Below are 19,988 nucleotides of genomic sequence, written 5' to 3'. Positions count from 1 at the left end.
GGGGCTGAAAATCCGTCTGAGAGCATGTTGTAGTCTCAAGTCATTCGTTCACTGAAGTAAATACTAGATTTACGACATGTTATTTTGACACGGTAACAGGCACAAAAAACCCCCCACCTATTCTGTGAGAAAATGGAAGAAGCAGGGAGTTTGCACCCAAAGATAAGTGAATAATACTGCACATAATCTGTTATTTTGTCAGTTTTGTAGGCTGTTTTGTCACCATACTCAAGAATCAGTGTCTAGTCAATGTGACTTGGGCTTTTGAAAGTGTCTGTATTTACTGAAATCTCACAAAAGACAAATGTAAGGTTTTAAGCACCAGTAAGTTCAGTACAAAAGCACCGCTGGCGACACTGAACATTCAGCTCAGAGCCGTGGAAAAGTTAAAATGAGTGTTTTTATGCTGCTGTTAAGCTGTAAAGCTCGAGCAGAGGGACGAGAGGAAACAACTCCAGACTGTCTGTCACAACTGTCATAAATCAGATTCCCAGCATGCATTCACACACAGACAAAAAGAAGAAAACATTCATATGCTTGCTTCCAATTTAAACTACATTTCTACAGGCACATTTTAACAGTTCTCCACAAAATTTCCCTTTTGCACTGTTTGAAAAGATAAAATCTTCAAACCAAAGAACTGCTTGGGTTGCAAATACTTCAACCAGAGACTTTCTGATATTGAATTACGAGAAGTACAATTTCTTAGTACTCTTTCCATCACTGACACAGAGAGAGAGAGAGAGAGAGAGAGAGAGAGAGAGAGAGAGAGGTTGTGAGAGGAAGAGAGACGAAAGGAAAGTAATAAAAACAAAGCTTTAGTCTAATAACGTCTCTAGCATTACACATAAGCCTAATCACCTGTCCTTCTGCTTTATCAAATTGAATTAATATCAAATTAATGACTCGTGTTAAAGAAATGATCCGTAAGTCTCTGAACGTGTGGCACGAATGACAGCACAATAATTTGATCGCAGTGTGTCAGAGTCATTCAGCATATCTGTGGGAGACGCTTCTTCACCACCAAAACAAGCACCTCGGACCCTCTCTCTCTCGTTTCTGTCAGTCGTGACAGCGCGTTCAGCCACACAAAATGGAAATGTATAATTACTACGGCCTCAAAAGCTAATTAAAACTTTGCCTAGTAATAATTTTCAATAATTACACATCCCAAATGGATTCTGGGAGAGACGAACGTCTGGGCAATAATGGCGGCGTACTTTGTCATTGTCTATTCATCCTCATGTCATACATGAGTTAGCTAATATATAATCTATTATTTTACTATTATGTTACTACAAGATTATATAAAAGTCACCTGTTGTGTAATTTCCCTGAAAAGTGAGAGTTATTGAGTGGTTATTAAGAATTTATTGCTGAGCCAATGGCATGAGTTTGAGGTGAAGCCATCTGTTTGTTGAACAATGGCAGAAAAGGGGTGTGTTTGTAAAAACCTGCTTAGAAACAGTTAGAATGTTGTAAAGTCATTTGGCGCCGCTAGTGGTCTGAAATGACACACCTTTCGACAAAAAAATTCCTTTACATACACTAATGTCTCTCTCTCCCAGCATTCCTCTTCTGCACAGAGCTCTAATTAATCTCGAACAGATAATGTGGTGTGTGGCCTTTGTAATTATCACATGAAACTCTTCATTCTCCAATAGCCCCGAATTTCATCTCAAATTTAAAAATTGGACCATAATCACAGATGCATATCACCTCTTCATCTTAATTGATCATTATGGCGGTGTTAATTTGCAGCCATCTACTATCACACACGCAGGTAGAGTTTTTATCAGGGACTGAGAAATTAAATGGGATTGTACTATGGGATTGTTCATCTAGTGCAGTGATTCTCCTCCACGGATATGCAGCTAAAGGGAAGTTTCAGTTTTAAAATGACACAGTGACTAATTGTTTCAAGTGCATATTTATTGAAAATGTGTTATATAAAAGACAAAATTTTGTACATAGTATTAATGTATGCAGTGATACTAGGTGCAAAGATAATTCTGTTTTGTAAAAAGTTACATACGTGTTTCACATACTACAATCAATAATACTTTTATTTATCATGTTACCTGACCTCTGAATGCAGAGAGAGTCTTTTGTACCAAAATACATGTGAAATCATTAAACATGAATGAAATACTATCAAAAAAGTAAAGAATCTTAAAACAAATGAGAGGCAGCTCATTCATAAGTGTGGATTTAGGTGGGAACGCTATAAGCCCAGGAAGACAAGCGGTTCTCATCCTTCCTCTGTGTCAGAGGTTCTCTGGACTCTCCTTTCCTCTTCCTAAAAAAACAAGCTCTTTTTCTTCATCTTTCTCTGATTATATGACTTCACATACAGGACAGCTGTACTGTTTTTTTTTTTTACAAAATATTCAAGACTAAGATTTTCAGTATGAAATTATTGTACTTTTTTGTTATTCATGACCAAATCTGTTTAAAAAACATTTTAAGATGTTGATCTGCATCTCGTACAGTGGTTTAATATCCTTCCATTATATAAAAGTTAAATTCAAAGAGTATATGGAGTGCTCTAAAATATTTCACGTAAGCACAGGCAGACACACATTGGTGCACATACCACAATTTTAAATGATCATTGTAAAGATTGTACAATAATGTGCTAATAAAAGTGGTGCTGGAATGTGTTTATATCTGGATCTGAAGGCCAGCATTAATCTTACAGACGCACAAACATATGGAGGGACCGTCTGAGTGGGAGTGAGTTATATATGGATCATTGTCCCTGCAAATGCTGTGTCAGGACTCTAAGATGTAGCATTGGCTATCAAGATGAGATAGTATAGAGCAAACTGTTAGTAAAAAAAAACATGTAAACACCGGTCCATAAATGTAGGCACACTGGTGCTTGCTCTAGAAACATCGTACACAAGGTGAAAAACACGTTGAGGTTAAACAGCTGCCGTCATTGGACTTTTCTGTCTTGGGTCTGAGTGTCGTGCCTCTCCGTACGCGTAGCGCTCTGGGCTGCTGTTGCGGTAGCCACCGCGGTTCATGGTGTCGAAGCGAGGGCCTCGGAGGGGTATGGTGGGAGATGGGGGCACGTCCTGTCGAAGCGGGCCTCTCTGCTGTGGAGGATGGTGATAGAACCCTGAGTCGTTCTGCCGAGGGTCCACAGGGCGAGGGTAGTTATCTCTGGGAGGGTAGCTGGGGTGGTAGCCGGGCTGTGGGTTTGGGTAGTGTGTTGGGTCCCTGTGTCCAGCCCACGGCTGCACGGGATACTCATTAGGTTCCACTGGTGCTCTTCTGCAAGACAGGAAAGATAAAGGAAAGTTAGGATCTGAAAAGAGATGGTCAAAGAGATAAGCATGACTTTACCATGATCAAGTATAATTTTATCTAGAAAAAAAGATTTATCAGACTGATCTGTTTCAAAACCAAGAGAGCTGCTCAAATAGAAAACATTTTTAGCCTTTTCAGATTATATATATGATAATATAATATTATATATAATATAATATGAATAAACACAACAATTACAATATATATAACCATTCAAAAGTTTGGGATCGGTAAGATTTCTTAATGTTTATAAAAGAAGTTTCTTATGTTCACCAAGGACGCATTCATTTGATCAAATATACAGTAAAACAATAATATTATGAAATATTATTACAAATTGAATTAACTGTTTTCTGTTTTATTATATTTTACAATGTCATTTATTCCTGTGATATCAAAGCCGAATTTTCAGCATCATTACTCCAGTCTTCAGTGTCACATGATCCTTCAGAAATCATTCTAACATGCTGATTTGCTGCTAAAGAAACATGTCTTATCAACAACATTGGAAACAGTTGCTTAATATTTGCTTAATTAAAATATTAATATTTTGTCAAAACAGTGAAACCGTCTCCCCCAGGATTCTTTGATGAAGAGGGAAAAAAAGAATAAACAAGAAAGCATTTATTTGAAATAGAAATCTTGACATTAATATCTTTACTGTCATTTTTGATGACAGAACTTAATTCTTAAAATTACTTAAAATTCATCCATGCTGAATAAAACTATTAATTTATATATAAAAAAAAACATTTACTTGGTACTGATAGTATTAAGAGAAAATAGTTAATGTTTGTGTCTTACATGTGATTATTAAAGAGCTGTTAGCTTAGCAGCATGCTAACGTCTCACTCTAATGGAATCAACTCTCTGCGTTCACATGAAGATCACTATTTGTGTTAAGGAAGTGAGTCATCATTACCCAAGTTGCTACCTATGACGAGTGCTTAAAATTAGTCTTTTAGTTAGGATGCTACCTTAGAAACTAGCTACCTATGTAGACAGTAGACCACCAGTCAGTTTACAAGAGAAGCTTAAGGAGTTGGGTCTTCACAATGTACACTAAAATGCTGCAGGCATCAGGGGCCTGAAGACCAACAGATAACGGAATACAGTAACTCCTATTCCGACCAGTGGCATTTTGTGAAGAGTGAGAGGAAGGGGAGGGAGGGCGAGAGTGAGTCCTGGTATCATGATCCTGTGTTACATGTGCTGAGGCAAGCGTGACGTTCCAAGGACCTGCAACATAAACATTTTAACAGGTCTCAAGCACATACAAAGTCTGGGAAAGGGACTGACATGCGGTCAGGGTCCCTGGAGACGGTAGACAGTTGGCCATCTCTGGTTTCCTTACGCTGGCTGATTAGGGTATAATCTCCACTGTAATGTGAGACACCACACGCTAATTCGGCATGGATCACCTTTCATAGCACAATTCGCATTTTTCCAGCTCTCGCGCTGCTGTGCTCTGAATGCAGAGTTCCAGAGGCTTTAGCCAGCAGTTATATTACACCTCAGCTGAACGACAACCAGAAAGAGACCAATGAGAACGAGAGTGAAGATAAAACCAGACAGAGCACAGTACGATCATTCGCTTTCGCCAGACTGCCGAATCAGCTGTCTTCCTTCCCCTCCTTCCCATTCCAGTCATAGATCAGGCTAGTATCAATTAACAACCTCGGCATGCCACATGTCTTAAGGAGCCTGGATCGTTGTGTATGACTTTCCAGACCATCCCCATTAACTTATTTATGTGTACGACGTGTCTGGGAACAAGCTTCCCGTCTGATGGCAGAATCAATTAGTTACTTTAGTGCAAGATGGTCCGTTTACTTGTTTTACACATATCGTGTTACTCCTGCTGAATGTGGAAAACATCAGTCTGAAGGCCCTCGGCGGAAAGTGCACTCTTTCACTGTGGTCTCGTTCCCTTTAAGGGAGGGTTTCCTGAACACCTGGAGGGCAAGAAATCAGGCATTCCAAAAATCATCTTAAAGGGGTCATATGATGCGATTTCAATTTTTCCTTTCTCTTTGGAGTGTTACAAGCTCTTGGTGCATAAAGAAGATCTGTAAAGTTGCAAAGACTAAAGTCTCAAATCCAAAGAGATATTCTTTATAAAAGTTAAGAGTCAGCCACGTCTACCTAAAACGGCTCGTTCTAACATGCCCCCACATACCTACGTCGCTATTTGGGAAGATTTGCATAACGCTGCCCAAATGTTCACGCAAAGAAAGAAGAGAGGAGAAACAATAATGTACAGTATGTGGAAAATAATGTGTTTTTTGAACCTTAAACCGCATAAACACATTTCATTACACCAAATACTGTTCTTTTTAGCAGCATCATATGACCCCTTTAATCTCTCCAAAGCTGTGACCACCCATCCAGTGGGACAACCGGGTGTCTGGACGCACGCACTCCCTCTTGACCCTCTCAGTCAGTCATTTGCTATATCACTGGCTGTGACGTCACAGCCTCAGCTGTCCCAGAAAAGCAGTGTGTGTGTACGGTGTGTGTGTTTGCAAAGTGAAGGCCAAAATCATCATTACTGTTGGAGATTATAAGCTTTGCAGTGACTGCCTGCACCTGGTTTTGCTAGCTTATTCAAGACCTCACCTCAAGCCCAGAACATTAACAATTAATCTTTCCTGTTCTCAAACCTATAGTCCTCCAACAGGCTATTACAAAACACAAAGCGCTTATACTTCTGTATATAATCTTTTCTTGATGTTGAGTCCTACAGTTTTGAGGGACGGTCTACAGAGACAGGACACAAGAGGCCTAGAGGGTGAAGAATTTTCCACTGTGAATACGATCAACAGCTGGGGAAACCAGAGGAAGCAATAAAGACTGGAAATCATTACTGGCACTTTCCATGAACAGGGTACAATATAAGGCCTGAAACACTTGAACATTTTTTTTTCTTTAGTCAATGAAAGGAGGTACTTAACCTTCAGAAAATACTGATTGTTAACCTCAGGCGGCCAACCTAAATTTTATATATTTTTTCTATAGGTTTTGCCATTTTTAAAAACTCTATTGTAATCCAATTTTTCCTCAAAATTTTAAACAAACAAATAATTTAAAACCAGGACTCTTTTTTCTTAACAAGAATTGCATTCATTTAGACGCAGAACATCTTTACGCCCACATCAAACGGGAGACTTTTCAGTCGCGCACTCCACTTCACCTCAGCGACAGGCGCTAGTCAAACGAGCGCAGAAACAGTACAGGTGATGAGGAGCTTTAGTAGAACAAGTGAACTGGGTCACATGAGATGTTGTCAAGCCATTTGTCAGTAAAAATGAATTTTCCTGTCCTGTCAGCCGTTATACTGTGCTCGTAGTATGTGCTCTTCATGCACAAATACAGCGGCACACACTGTAGCCTGTATCATTTCATATTACGAGCATGCGTGTCAGATCCGTGTCACGTTCAGCAGCGGCTTATTGTAATAGCAGCCAAATAACCTAATAACCCAGCTGCTGTGATGTCCGTTAATCAAAGAAAAAAGAGGAAATCGATAACTTTTGTAGATTTAAAGATTCATCTATATTTAATTTAGAATTTAGTGTTTGATAACTTTATTCAATTTCTGTACATTTCCTACTTGCTGAATGGGAACAGGTAAATATGACATCCATTATAATGGGTTTATGTGAAGATTGTTTTAAGTTTACTTAAATTAGAAGTTATTTTTTAAAGTCTAATAAATGTTAAAATTGATAGCTCTCAATTATACTGTAATGTTGAATGGCTATAGTCAGTGGTTAAATATTAGGGAAAAAAAGAACAATTTCCTAGAGACTTCAGTATACTGTAGCATTGGTATCAGTATACTGACCTTCAGTCATAAAAAAGATGCCATTAAACAAATATGTTGTTTCTTGTTGTCTTTATGTTGTTTGTACATTAATTGAATGTGAAATTATTGTAATATAAAAGTATATTTAAAAACTTCAATGTTAGGTGGGATTAATCACAATTAATTGCAGAAGAAATGTGCGATTAATTAGTTAATTCTTTTAATCGATTGACAGCACTAATATATATATACAGTGTTGGGTGTAACGCGTTACTAAGGAATGCGCTACTGTAATTAAATTACTTATCCACTGAAAAAGTAAAGTAAGGGATTACTGTTCATTTTTAGGTAATTTAATTACAGTTACTTATAAAGTACTTGTGTTACATACTGGAAATAATTTCAACAGTTCTAAAATCAATATTGAATTTGAAATCTAAATTTACAGTCTAAAGATAAAATTGAATGCAGCGTCTTTAACCCTCTGCATGCTGGCGCGTTCACTTTCAGTTTTTCCTGATTCACAGAGAAACCTTAAATACTCAGATACAGATAAGACTAAAATCAATTGAATCTAAAAAAGGGCCTACTTTTATTTGTGTACACTGACAATATCAACAAAACATTGTGCTTTTGTAAAATAAACAAAACAAACAGGGTGCATTTTCTGCCATCTAGGTCTCCGTGAGCAACTTTCTACGCATCACAAACTCAGCGAATACTTGACACAGAGACATGAGAAATATGTCTATAGAAAGTTTGAAGTGTCTACTTTTAAATGAACTAATTAAAATTGAAAACGAATATTCTCTTATTATGTAATTTGTATGAAACTAAAGTGAGGTACAGTCTTTCCTGTACATGAAGCTTGAAGTGTCTACTTTTAAATGAACGAATTCAAATCGAAAACGAATATTCTCTGATTATGTAATCCGTATGAAACTAAAGCGAGGTACAGTCTTTCCCGTATCTGAAAGCTTGAAGTGTCTACTTTTAAATGAACGAATTCAAATCGAAAACGAATATTCTCTGATTATGTAATCCGTATGAAACTAAAGCGAGGTACAGTCTTTCCCGTATCTGAGCTCATTATATGCAGTCACCTGCGTGCAAACGCTCTCACCTAGATACAAAAAAATAGATAAAAAAAAAAATCAAGATTCATCTAATTTTCATAGTTTTTGAAAGAAGACCTGCTATGAGGAATAAGCCGGAATTTACCTCAGAAGAACAGCGCGATCTGACCGGACTTTATTCAGCAGAGGAGATCATTTCTGTAATTTATTCTTACCTACATTAGTTAACGTGTTATTTTTACATAAACCTGTACGTATTTTACTAGTTGGGCTTTTCCTGAACATCTTGCAAAACTGAAATGTATTGTTTAAACTTTTTTAAGCTTTTTTGTTATTCAGATATTTATTCAGATATAGAAATAGAGTATTTCTATTTGTTAACCAAAGAAGGTTACATTTTTTATAAAAATGTTTAAGTATTACAGTTGTTTTAAAGCTAAAAGGCTAAACTATTCTATGCTTGACTCACATTGAAAGAATAAAGAGTTTAAATTTTATTGTCTATGCTTTAAGGTTTATATGGATTTTAAGATGTAGCCTAATTAGCGATTTGAATAATTAAGTTACTTATTGAGTAACTAAATTACTTTTCAGACAGAGTAATTAGTAATTTAAATACAATATTGATGATGTAATTAGTAATAGTAATTAATTACTTTTTGAAAGTAACTTACCCAACACTATATATACATTATATTGCCCTCTTGCCCTCCCTTAAAAAAAAGCTGGGAAATCAGGAAGTGGCAGCATGTTATTTAGCACAGGCATGCAGTTTGAGGATCAGTGATCAAGATAAGAACTTTAGGCCCGTTCTTGTCTAAGTATCTCATGGCAGTAAATTTAGTATTCAGTCCGTGAAATCCTGATTTTTCGAACTAAATGTGCTATAGTGGTATGTGGCCCACTGGGACACATTTCCCTCCTGGTTTAAAGATTCTGTGCAACTGCATTCGGGGCTTGGTTGGGAATTACAAGACATTCCTAATGTGCAGTTATTTAAATGGTTTTGTGGGCTCAACAGCTGGGAGCAGCTGTTTTGAGCACCCATGGCCCTTAGTCAGGGTAGATGGCATATTTAATCACTTGAATGAAAATGAGGCTGTGAGGGATAGAAGTACAGACTGCTCAATGGGATGTATTGAGTTCCACAGATTGGTCAGCTGACAGATAAAATAAACAATTAAATAAATTATAATCATTGATTCCAAATCCAGTGGAAAAACAAACAAACAAAAAAACAAAACAAAACAAAATGCGAAATGTGTTAAAAATATGCCCTCCACCCTGACTAAGCTCTACAGAAAAAAGACAAGCAAACCACATACAGTCCCTACAAACATTTTGAGCTTTACAAAGTCATTCAGAATGCTTACGTATAAATGATTATGGCATGATTCCCTTTTGATAGCCACATGGATAAACAGTGCAGACTAAATGTGCAGACTAAATTAGTCCCCTGAGAAACTCCTGCAACGCAAATAGCTAAAGAACGAAATGATCCCCTTTCACAGAATGACAATGAAAGGTATATTAAAAATCGGCCTCCAGTTCCCCATCATGCAGTGAGCAGATGCAGACAAAATGATATTCTGAGTCGTTTTACCATTACTTTCAAACCGTGATGACAGCCATAAGCCAGCATGTTATACATGGAGACATCTTCATTTTCGCAGGCTCTTCATATCAGCCAAATTCCAACGTGAGTAAGAGACTGCTGTCTTCATTTGGGCTTCCTAACCCAGTTAAGCACTTATGAAACTCAAGGTAACAAAGTTTCCCTCTTAAAATGAGATTTCATTACCAATTCAATGACTCTTTAATGACAAAGGAACCAAAACAAAAGAGCAATATAGGTAAAGTGAGAAATAATGAAAGATAAATGCTTCGGTCGTCCATCACCAAAGAGAGAAGAGGGAAAAAACAGAAGGTGCCAGCTGTTCACTCCTCAAACCTTCATCCTGGAACATCAACTCCAGTGTCTGATTGGTGAATGTTGTCTGGTGAACGTCTGTTATCTCATTCTTGCTGTTGTCACTGAGGACCGTCGTGTTCTGCTGTCTGTAAAGCTTTTTGCTTGAGGAGCTTGTAGCTGACAATCATTTTTTTGACACGGAAACATTCAAACCAGAGTATCCTAGCTATCCTAGACAGGGGCTGCCCTGAAATAAGTGCCATGTTTTGGAGATTACATCAGAGCTCCCATAGTGCACCTGGCTGAAAAAGTAACACTGTGGACCATCTGAAGGCCGGGCTGTTTATTCAGCTGCCCTCGGGAACAGTGCACCTTACCCTCACACACACAGACACGTACACAAACGGACGGCCTGCTGACCTCTGGCCGTCATATAACACCGGGTAGGATCCCACCGAGACGACAAATCCAGGCAGGATTATTTGGTTGGAATTCCAACCTTATATTGGGAGCGGAGAAATGAACCAAACATTCAGCTCTCATAACAAACGTAGTTAACAAGATAGGTGTCTATCCCTCAGAAATGTTATTGTATGACCTAAAATGTAATTACACAAATTAGGAGCAACATTAGACTTGAAACTCTGATTATTTTGCCAGATCTAATTGAATTTCTTCTTTAAATCGACTGCTGTAATATCGGCGGTAACTGAAGCTTCGTATCGCAGATGGCTTTGACAAAAGGGAAGTGAAAATGAGCAACTGAACTTACTCTTTCACAACACTCAGCCTTGAGAGTGTGAAATGAATAGGCGTCCGTGTGTATGTGTGAGAACTGTATGAAAGGTATGTGATGGGTGCTACATGTCTTCAAAGATGAGTCAGGCGGTTAAGTGGTCTCATTCTCGTGAAGTCTGAAATAGATCAGTGAAATATATATTTTTTTGTGGATCCTGCATCTCAGGCTGAGAATGTCCAAGTACGAATAATACCTCCTTGAAACGGTGCCCAATGGCCAGCTATTCCAAAACCTCGAAGCGAATTCTAAGCGTTGAATGAGTAATGATTGACCACATTTGCTGCAGCAAGTGAAACCATCAAAAAATGTCCACCTGCTTCATTTAATCATTAGCCTAATATTCTCCATCTGCTACCAGCCCGGTGTGGTAATGGACGCAGGGGCTGAACGGTGCTAAATGAGGTTTGCTCTGTAGAAGTCACGCTTGCGCTCTCTTCCTGCTATTGGACGGGAGACGGTCTGAGCAGAAGCTCGCAGTTCGCAGCTTGTCGGACACCTATGAGCTCACCTGCGGGAGACTCCGAACAGCAATCAGCCATCATGTCTTTTTGACACCAACGACAATTTACAAACCTGACGCGCCTCACAGGAGGACGCAAATTTTCACGAACTTCAGAAGGAGTGGAAAATGAAAACCAGAGAAGGAAAGGAAAAGGAGGGAAAAAAGTGAGAAATCGGAGGACGGGGTGAGGAGGTCCAGCCTCGCGCAGATGGTGGGTGTTGGTTGCCAGGGCAACACTGAACAGGCAGAACAATGAAAATATGGCATTATTTTCAGAGCTCTCATCAAATGTAACCTTCTTCCCTCATCACGAGCTCTTTTCTGGCATTTGCGGTGTTGAAACTGACAGCTCGCTGGCTAATCTAAAAGATACGCGAACAATTTACTGACATTTGTACAAACTGCTTCAACAGAGTCTTTTAAGCTCTCCTAAGGTTCGACAACAGCCGATTTTACACTCATTTAGAGTAGACTGCAAAGACACATTAAGAGGTCTTCTAACATGAGGCGGAATAAACAATAAGACCATTGTGACCAGTCTGAAGAGGTCTGGGAAGGCCCACTAGCAGAAAAGCCAAAGAGTGTGGGACTAGGGGAGATTTAGGAGGGTGTTTCTTAAGAAAGGAACTGGTTAGTTTTAAAGTGAAGGATAGGATGAGGAAGAACGAGTGATTGTGATTGATTTGTGCACTAAAGAATAGCTCCAAAAATGTGCCTCTTGACCAGAGTTCATCGAAATGGGCCACCATCTGTGCATTCATCACCCAATTATCACTAAAACGGTCCAATGAAAGCCCTAACACAATGAATCACAAATTTGACTTGCCCACTTAATCCAATAATCTGGAGGCAGGTGGCGAACGGTGCTTCTGATTGGCTGACCCCGAGCTGAGCACACTGGGTAATAAGTGGGTGTATCAATGCACTAATGGTTATAATTAGACACACATGGAAAAGCTGCACGCTTTTGCGACCAGGCCAACCTTCAGTCGACTGCATAACCAGTGACCTCAGCGTGGGCCGGACACAGATTTGAAACTCTTCCAGTTTCGGAATGGTGTAATAATGAAAGCAAGAGTATGCCACAGGCATTTTTAGCCCACGTTTGGCCCCCTTTTTGCATCAGCACAAAAAACACGTTGTACCCTAATGGATCTAGAGACTTAACAGAGGTGAGGAGCGTTATTTAGAAGGGAAATGGCTTTGAAAGTAGACCCCGGGGTGGTTGATACTAAAATCTGTTGCGATAAGCCATTTTGGGGGAGTGAAATCTTAGTTCTCCCCTGTAATGATGCTGCAGGGAAAGTGATAAATACTTTATAAGTGTTTTAGCGCTTTATTTCAATTCAATGAGTGCCTCGCCAACACTTTTAAAAGTTCATCACTTGCAAGTTTTAGATTTCTTAATGTGTCTCATTTGTTATCAGTTATTCGTTTATAGTAGTCTGCAATCATGTGATGACAGATCCACACTTACATGTGCCAAACTCATAAACCGTGACCCTCTCAGCAACACCAGCGCTGTTTACACAGATCGGAGAGGGCAAACAGGCTGTGGACTTTACGAGCCAACATTCACGCCTGTGCGCTTGCCTGTTTGTTTGCGCTGGCTGTCATGGTCGGTCAGGCTCAGCAAACACAGAAAGACGTGATTGAGAACGATAGAAGCGTCGGAGGAGAAAAAGACAGACAGAAAGAGGCAGCCGTAACTTTAGGCGGCTCCAGAAATGCGCTCTGTGATCGGGTTACAGAGCTGCGACCGCATGGCCGTCTCCCTGGAGAGGATCAGGTGAATTCCCAGGATAGGAGGGCCTCAGAAGGCAGACACTCCAGATTTAATTATATGCTTTAAAGAGGATTATTCAGCTCTGCATGAGAGAGACAGATGACTACCTGCTCTCCCCCTCTCTTCCTTTCTGTCTTCTCCTTTTCTAGCTCTCCATCTCTTCTCATTTTGTCATGAAGGATGCGGGATTAATGAGTAGACGCTCTTACCTGGGCAGGGAGGCGTACTGTCGCTCGACGTCCTCATAGCGGGGTGTAATTCTGGGGTCAGGGTTTCTCATTGGCATCTGGTAAAGAGCAAGAAGAGAGCAGAGTGAAAAAGAGCCGAGGCAGTATACATGACAACGTCACATAATGATTGACTGCAATACAGCTACTGCGGTGTGTGGCAGTGTCAACAGGGCAGTATACACACAAAGCATGTTGTACATAATAATTCTAGATGTAAAAAATGATTCAACCTGAGCATTTAAGGCTATTACCTACAAAATCAAATCGATATCAAACATAAAAGTAGCTGTAAATAACGCTCAAGATATCACAACACTGGAATGCATTTTAAATAACTGATCATAATTTAAAAAAAAATCTTACAATGAACAGTGCTCTACTGCTGATTGGCACTTATATTTTAAAACATTATGTTTCTTTTTGTGACCTTTTGCTTACCAAGCCTGCATTTTTAAAATAAAAAAATACAGTATAAACTGCAATGTTGTGAATTATTACAATTTAAAATGACTGTATTCCATTTACAGGATATTGCATATTTTATAATATATTTCAATATTATAATATATTTTCATATTTATTCCTATGATGCAAAGCTGAATTTTCAGTCTTCAGTCTCACAAATAAATGTCATATTATTATCAATGTTTAAAAAAAAAGTTAGTCTTTAATATTTTCATTGAAATGGTAATGAATTTTTTAAAGATTCATAGGTGCATAGAAAGTTAAAAAGAACAGCATTTATTTGAAACAGAAAAGTGACATTTTGAAACAAATATCTTTACTGTCACTTTTTACAGACACTGAAATTAATGCATCCTTGCTGAGAAAAATATATAAATTAAAAAGTGATAATTTAATTAATAGAATAATTTTAATTGTTATAATTTATTTTTAATAATTCCTTAATACTTCAAATAATAATTGTTTAATATAATGATATTTAGTCTTAATTAAATAACACACTATAGTAGCTACACACATTCAACATCACTCACCTTTATGAAGGTGAACACAGATATCTGTCAGTTACAGGTCACAATGGTGTCTGAAGAGTCACTAAACCCACAATTAAAAATATTTAATAGAATATAATGAAACATTATATTCTAATTTCAATTATGCCCTCCAGATTTAAAATACAATTTTTGCCATGACCCCTGGTTAATTTCTCAACTTGGCACAAGGACACCTATTCCACCTAGGCAGACACCCCTATCGGTCTCATCACATTACTGTGGAGTTCATTGTGAAACATGAATTAACGTGAGCGATTCATTCAATGCCACATTCTAGACCAGCACTGGCCCTGTCACTCTCTCTCTCCACATTCATCACGGAGTCACCTTCCCCCTGAAATACCTGCTGTGCCCTGTAATCAAGCCATGAAAGGCAGTGTGAATTGCTCACAAAGGCTGCTTATTGGGGGATTTAGTACTGGGAGTCTTGGGGAGGGGGTAAAAAGCCAGATCCCAGATTATGTTTCCTAAAACAGGATGGAGTCTAACAGTTCTCCAACCCTCCTGGACTAAGCCTGACTCAAGCCCAAGGAAGAGCCAGATTAACTGTGCGCATTACATTAGCAAGATGAGCAATCTCTTAAAACACGGGCTAAACCTCCCCTCAATTCAGCATGCAGATTTGGGAGCATCTCCTGTTTCCTTCCTCTAAAGACCGGCGCTTTCAATGGGATTTGGTCAAACCGTGTGCAATGATCATGCCGTTTAGAGCCCGAATAAAACATTCAGAAGCAGAGACTTCATTTTGGTGAGACTTCCCCCATTTGTCTCGCAGCCGCCTTGTCCCTCTTCACCCGAAAAAGCAAAAAGATGACAAAGGATTGGGACTGTGAGAATTGTACCCTGAAACATATAGGTAACTTAATCAATTATAAATACTGACATATAATCCATGAGGAAATTATTCCAGTAGATTTAGCAGGGCCTGACAGATGAAGGTTGGGGCCATTATGGAAAACTGGCTGCTTTTCCGAGGGCAATATGTGTGAAATTGTGTCATCTGTCTCAATGAGCTGATTTTAAATACACAGCTCGCCGTGCCACCACCCTCTCTCCACCGTCCTCATAACAGCTTTTTTCCTTTCAGTCTCAAAAAAAAAAAAAAAAACCCGAAATGTCTTCGGGGCTTCAATATATATGATGAAAGGACAGGCGCACGTTACCTGTGAAAAAAAGGCTAGTTGAGCGAGAGGTCAGAGAGGAAGTGCTTCTGAACGAAAGAGGAAATGTCCTCGGTTTCAATCAGACACATCTTCCTCGCTCTATCTTTGCCTCTCCTTCACGAGACGCAATGAACTCCACGAGTAACAGAAGTGGGTGTCTTTGAATGTTGATGACGGTGAAATTCAGAACGGTGAAGATGCCTGGAGGGTTAAATCTTCAAATAGAGCAGATATCACTATCTGACACAGGTGTTCAAAACTCAATATTTGGTATAGAAAAATGTAAAGGATCCTTCCCCTACAGGGGTCAATATCTGGCTGGATCTGTCCCGCTGTAATGACGGCAGTGATTTGCTTCATTATTTGGTTGTGCCCTCGCATTCACACCATGTTGCTAACTGTGTCCACACTCTGCCCTCTCACCATCTGTGCTTTCAACTCTGACAGAAGCTGCCAATCCGTGCTGACCAAAAACCAGCCAATCAGGAGGAAATGGACAAACTGAGGAGCATGAAACGAACACCCCGCAACCCTGAAACTGATAACAGTGCATACGAGGATAAACCACCTTTCCAGACACCTAGCCTGTGGCTAGAAAGGAGACGAAGAGATCAATGATGACTTCCCTCATTTAAGGGCTTATCAGATATAGAAGTGGTGTGGCACAGCAGTTAAGGCTGGTATCCAGAAGGTTGCTGATTCGATCGGAGCAAGAAGTGAGTCATCACCACTGTGCCCGAGGAGGTCTATAATACCTGGAGTGAGACCTCCGTTAGCATTCCCATTCATCTCAATGACACTTGCTCGTCTGGAAGCACGTGATTTGAAATCTGCCATCTTTCCTCATGCACAGAAGCATTCGAGCCAATCACCTGGGCTGCTAATGTCTTGTGACTAATCATGCAGGGAATTTACATCATTACAACACTGATTGGCTGAAGGTACCATTTAGATAGTCTCAAACCCTTTACAAGTGACTATTCTGAAATGTGATATCAAAGAAAGCTGCTCAAGTCTATTTAATGCTTTAAAGAGCCCTCAAAAGAAAAGTAATACACACTGGTAAAATATTTGCTATAGAATAGAATGCAACAGTTGGCTTCCATGAGTAAAAATATAGCCCATTTTCTCCATAGGGGTACTGATTTTTAACAATAAATATAAAACTTTTAAGTAAGACTTCCTGTGAACTGAGAGGTTGTTGATCGATGGAATATGCTTTTGTTAAAGCCATAAGTGCACATTATTTTAATTGTGTTTAACAGTTGAACTTCTGGGGAAAACTACATTAAACATGATTCTGAAAAGAAATCACCACCGGTTTAGAAAATTATGGCGCACAGTACTGGGGTTTGTAGATCTTTGCCACAGTTAAGTATGCATACTTGTACCTTGTCTTTGTGTACAATTTTCAAATTAAAATTTGCAATGATGTGATTCACATCATAACTGGTTGGTTTGGTTAGTGGCTTAGAACTCTTCTCTATGGGAAACATACTTCAAGGCCACTAAAAAGTGGGCAGGCACTGTTGCGTTCTAAAATCTTAAGATGCTAACAACGGAAAATTTTTTTAATGAGAACATACTAACCAGCCAAACACTGACCACTTGATTGGACCCTTGAGTAAACCAGACAACCCCAGGATGCTCCAGAGGGAATGTCCCTGTAATAATGTAGGTTCATTACGAAAATCTAGGGTGAAATTACATCGGATTTGCACCGTGGTGGTGTGAAAACCTGCAATATTTTGATTCTATTCAGGAGATCCTAAATGTATTTATGCAGCATTTCGTATGTGATACACGTGATGTTCTGCTGTGTATCAAGACCTAGTGACCTGCCTCAGTACCTACATAGGCAGCTACCTTTTAAGGCAGCATCAACTATCATGAAACCTCAAAAGTGACAGATTTGGAAAGCAGTATAAAGCCAACTCACATTTCACATTAGGCAGCACACACAACAAACTCAGTTGACTTTAACAAAGCTTAAAGGGATAGTTCACCCAAAAATGAAAATTGTCATTTTCTCACCCTCATGTTGTTCCAAACATGTATGAGTTTCTTTCTTATGTTGAACATAAAATAAGATATTTTGAAGAATGCTGGTAATCAAACAGTTGATGATTGACTTCCATAGTATTTCTTTCCTTACTATGGAAGTCAATGGGGACCAACAACTGTTTGGTTCTTCAAAATATCGTTTTTTTGTGTTTAACACAAGAAAGTAACTTATACAGGTTTTGAACGGCATGAGGGTGAGTAATTGATGACAAAATTATCATTTTTGGATGAACTATTCTTTTAATGTTTGCATGTTGCTAACCTACTGCAACTGCACAGTATACACAAATATTAGGTGAAATAGTCAATTTAGATTAGATAAGAGCTATTTTTACTGATGTTTTGTAGGATTGAATAAAAGTATCTTAATTATCTACATTCCTCTTGACTTCGTCTGCCATTTCAGATTTTTATTTAACTAAACACTGTTGAGATACAACACCACAACAAAAAAATCTAATACAAAAACCATGCAAAAACAACAAGAAACTGGTTAAATACATTTTCATGTATCTGTGAAAACCCCTTTCTGACATCTGAATATACGAGTAGGTGTATGACTAAGTTAATTGTGATCGTGTGTGTGTGTAGGCACAGAGGCCAGTGTTTGTGTGGGGTGTGCGTGTGTTTGCTCGGGGGGCACTGGAGGTCTCTCTCTGGAGAGTGTGTATTCATCCCTCCGCTCTGAGCTGCACAGGGCTCATGCATATGTAAAACGCAGAGATGAAATCAGTCTGATTTTACAGTTCACTGCAGGCTAGGTAAACAAATGAATGCGAGGAGGGGAGAGGAGGAGAATGGTGTGCTGGAAGGGCAGGGCGGGGTGTGCTGACTCTCACCCTCAAACAGTCAGCACCCCGGCCTCATTAGAGTCGCCTCACCTGCAGGCGCCACTAAAGAAATCTCTTGATCTGACAGTGCAAACTCTCACCCGCGACATTATCGAGAGTTTGCTCAAGCCGGCCAAACTCGCAGGGCTGAAAATGGCACTTGTTAAATGTTAATAACCCATAAATGAGTTTATTCATGAAGAAACCTTTAGCGGTGCAGATTAATCTGTCCTTTTCACTCGCTCTAAGTGATGCTCAACAATATGCTGTTTGATCAGCCTCCTTAGATGCTAAGTACATACCAGCAATACATTCGACTTGTGCTAACACAAGTCATACATGTCTGGCAGCACATAATGACTGATGATGAATGTTAAATATCAAAACACAGCATACTTTTTATATGTGAAACAGTAAGGTTCATATTCAAAGGCATACGCATCGGAAAAGCTGTGACCTTTGTTTATGTAGTTGTAGTTTGTGCATCTAACTTATTTGCAAATGTTTGTTTCATAAGCTATAAATATCAGACATTTTCTAGGATTTCTAAACTTTGAAGTCTCAAAGCATAACCCTTTTTCTTTCTTTCTTTCTTTCTTTCTTTCTTTCTTTCTTTCTTTCTTTCTTTCCCTTTTTCTTTCTTTCTTTCTTTCTTTCTTTCTTTCTTTCTTTCTTTCTTTCTCCTCTAAAAGAACTAATGTAATACTTAAAAACGTATGAATGTCACTCCATTAGATAAAACAAATAAAAAATATCTCAAATTTATGCCTTTAAATCTTTTTTTTTTTTTTTGGTTTTCACTGATTATTAAATGACGGCAATAATTATAACCATTTGGGTAACACCTTATTTTGATAGTCCACTTTAGACATTCTACTAACAGTAAGTAACTTTGCAACTAAATGTCAACTAGTAGTCAGAGTATTAGTAGACTGTCTGCTTAATATCTTCTAACACTTTATTTTGACGGGTCCACAACATAAACATACTGACTATAAGAAACTTTGCAAGTATACGTCAACTTATTCTACTAACCCAAAACCTAACCTAACAGTCTACTCTGAGAGTTAGTAGACACGTAGTTGCAAAATCAATGAGAATTGATATAGTTGTAAAGTTACTTATAGCTAGTTGAATGTCTAAAGTGGACTATCAAAATAAAGTGTAACCATTTTTTTAGAAGTTTAAATTGACACATTTATTAGCATGTAGTAATATTTACATTTTTATATACATTAATATTTGTAATCTCCTCAGCTGACAATGTAGACACCTGACAAATGTTGTTGTGATCATAGACTGTATGGATGTGATTACACGCAATACACGGAGCTTTTCCCTCACCACTGTAACGCGCTGCTTTTGCAAGGTTCCGTGAAAATGTTTCGGCTTTTATTTTCCTTTTTCGCCCTGAAGAAGATATCACAGGTTCATCAAGTTCGTCGAAATTATCCATCCTCGATCACTTTTAGTCAGCTTTG

General features: G+C 38.7%; 1 protein-coding gene across 6 annotated transcripts in view; it reads right to left on the bottom strand.

The window, feature by feature from the left end:
• Positions 1-1,930: 1,930 nt before the first annotated feature.
• Positions 1,931-19,988, bottom strand: part of pard3bb (par-3 family cell polarity regulator beta b) — a 336,571-nt gene continuing 318,513 nt past the window's right edge. For all 6 annotated transcript variants that reach the window (XM_016486505.1, XM_016486504.1, XM_016486507.1 and 3 more), the window contains 2 exons: positions 13,411-13,487; positions 1,931-3,282 (listed from right to left, as the gene is read on the bottom strand). In XM_016486505.1, coding sequence (XP_016341991.1) covers positions 2,928-3,282; positions 13,411-13,487 — 432 coding nt within the window. In that variant the 3' untranslated portion in view covers positions 1,931-2,927. The remainder of the gene's footprint in view (positions 3,283-13,410; positions 13,488-19,988) is intronic.

This window comes from Sinocyclocheilus anshuiensis, unplaced genomic scaffold, assembly GCF_001515605.1.
Source record: "Sinocyclocheilus anshuiensis isolate Anshui unplaced genomic scaffold, SAMN03320099.WGS_v1.1 scaffold9, whole genome shotgun sequence".
In the NCBI taxonomy this organism is placed as follows: domain Eukaryota; kingdom Metazoa; phylum Chordata; class Actinopteri; order Cypriniformes; family Cyprinidae; genus Sinocyclocheilus; species Sinocyclocheilus anshuiensis.
Note: the sequence above shows the minus strand (reverse complement) of the source record. Positions and strands in the feature narration are given on the sequence as shown.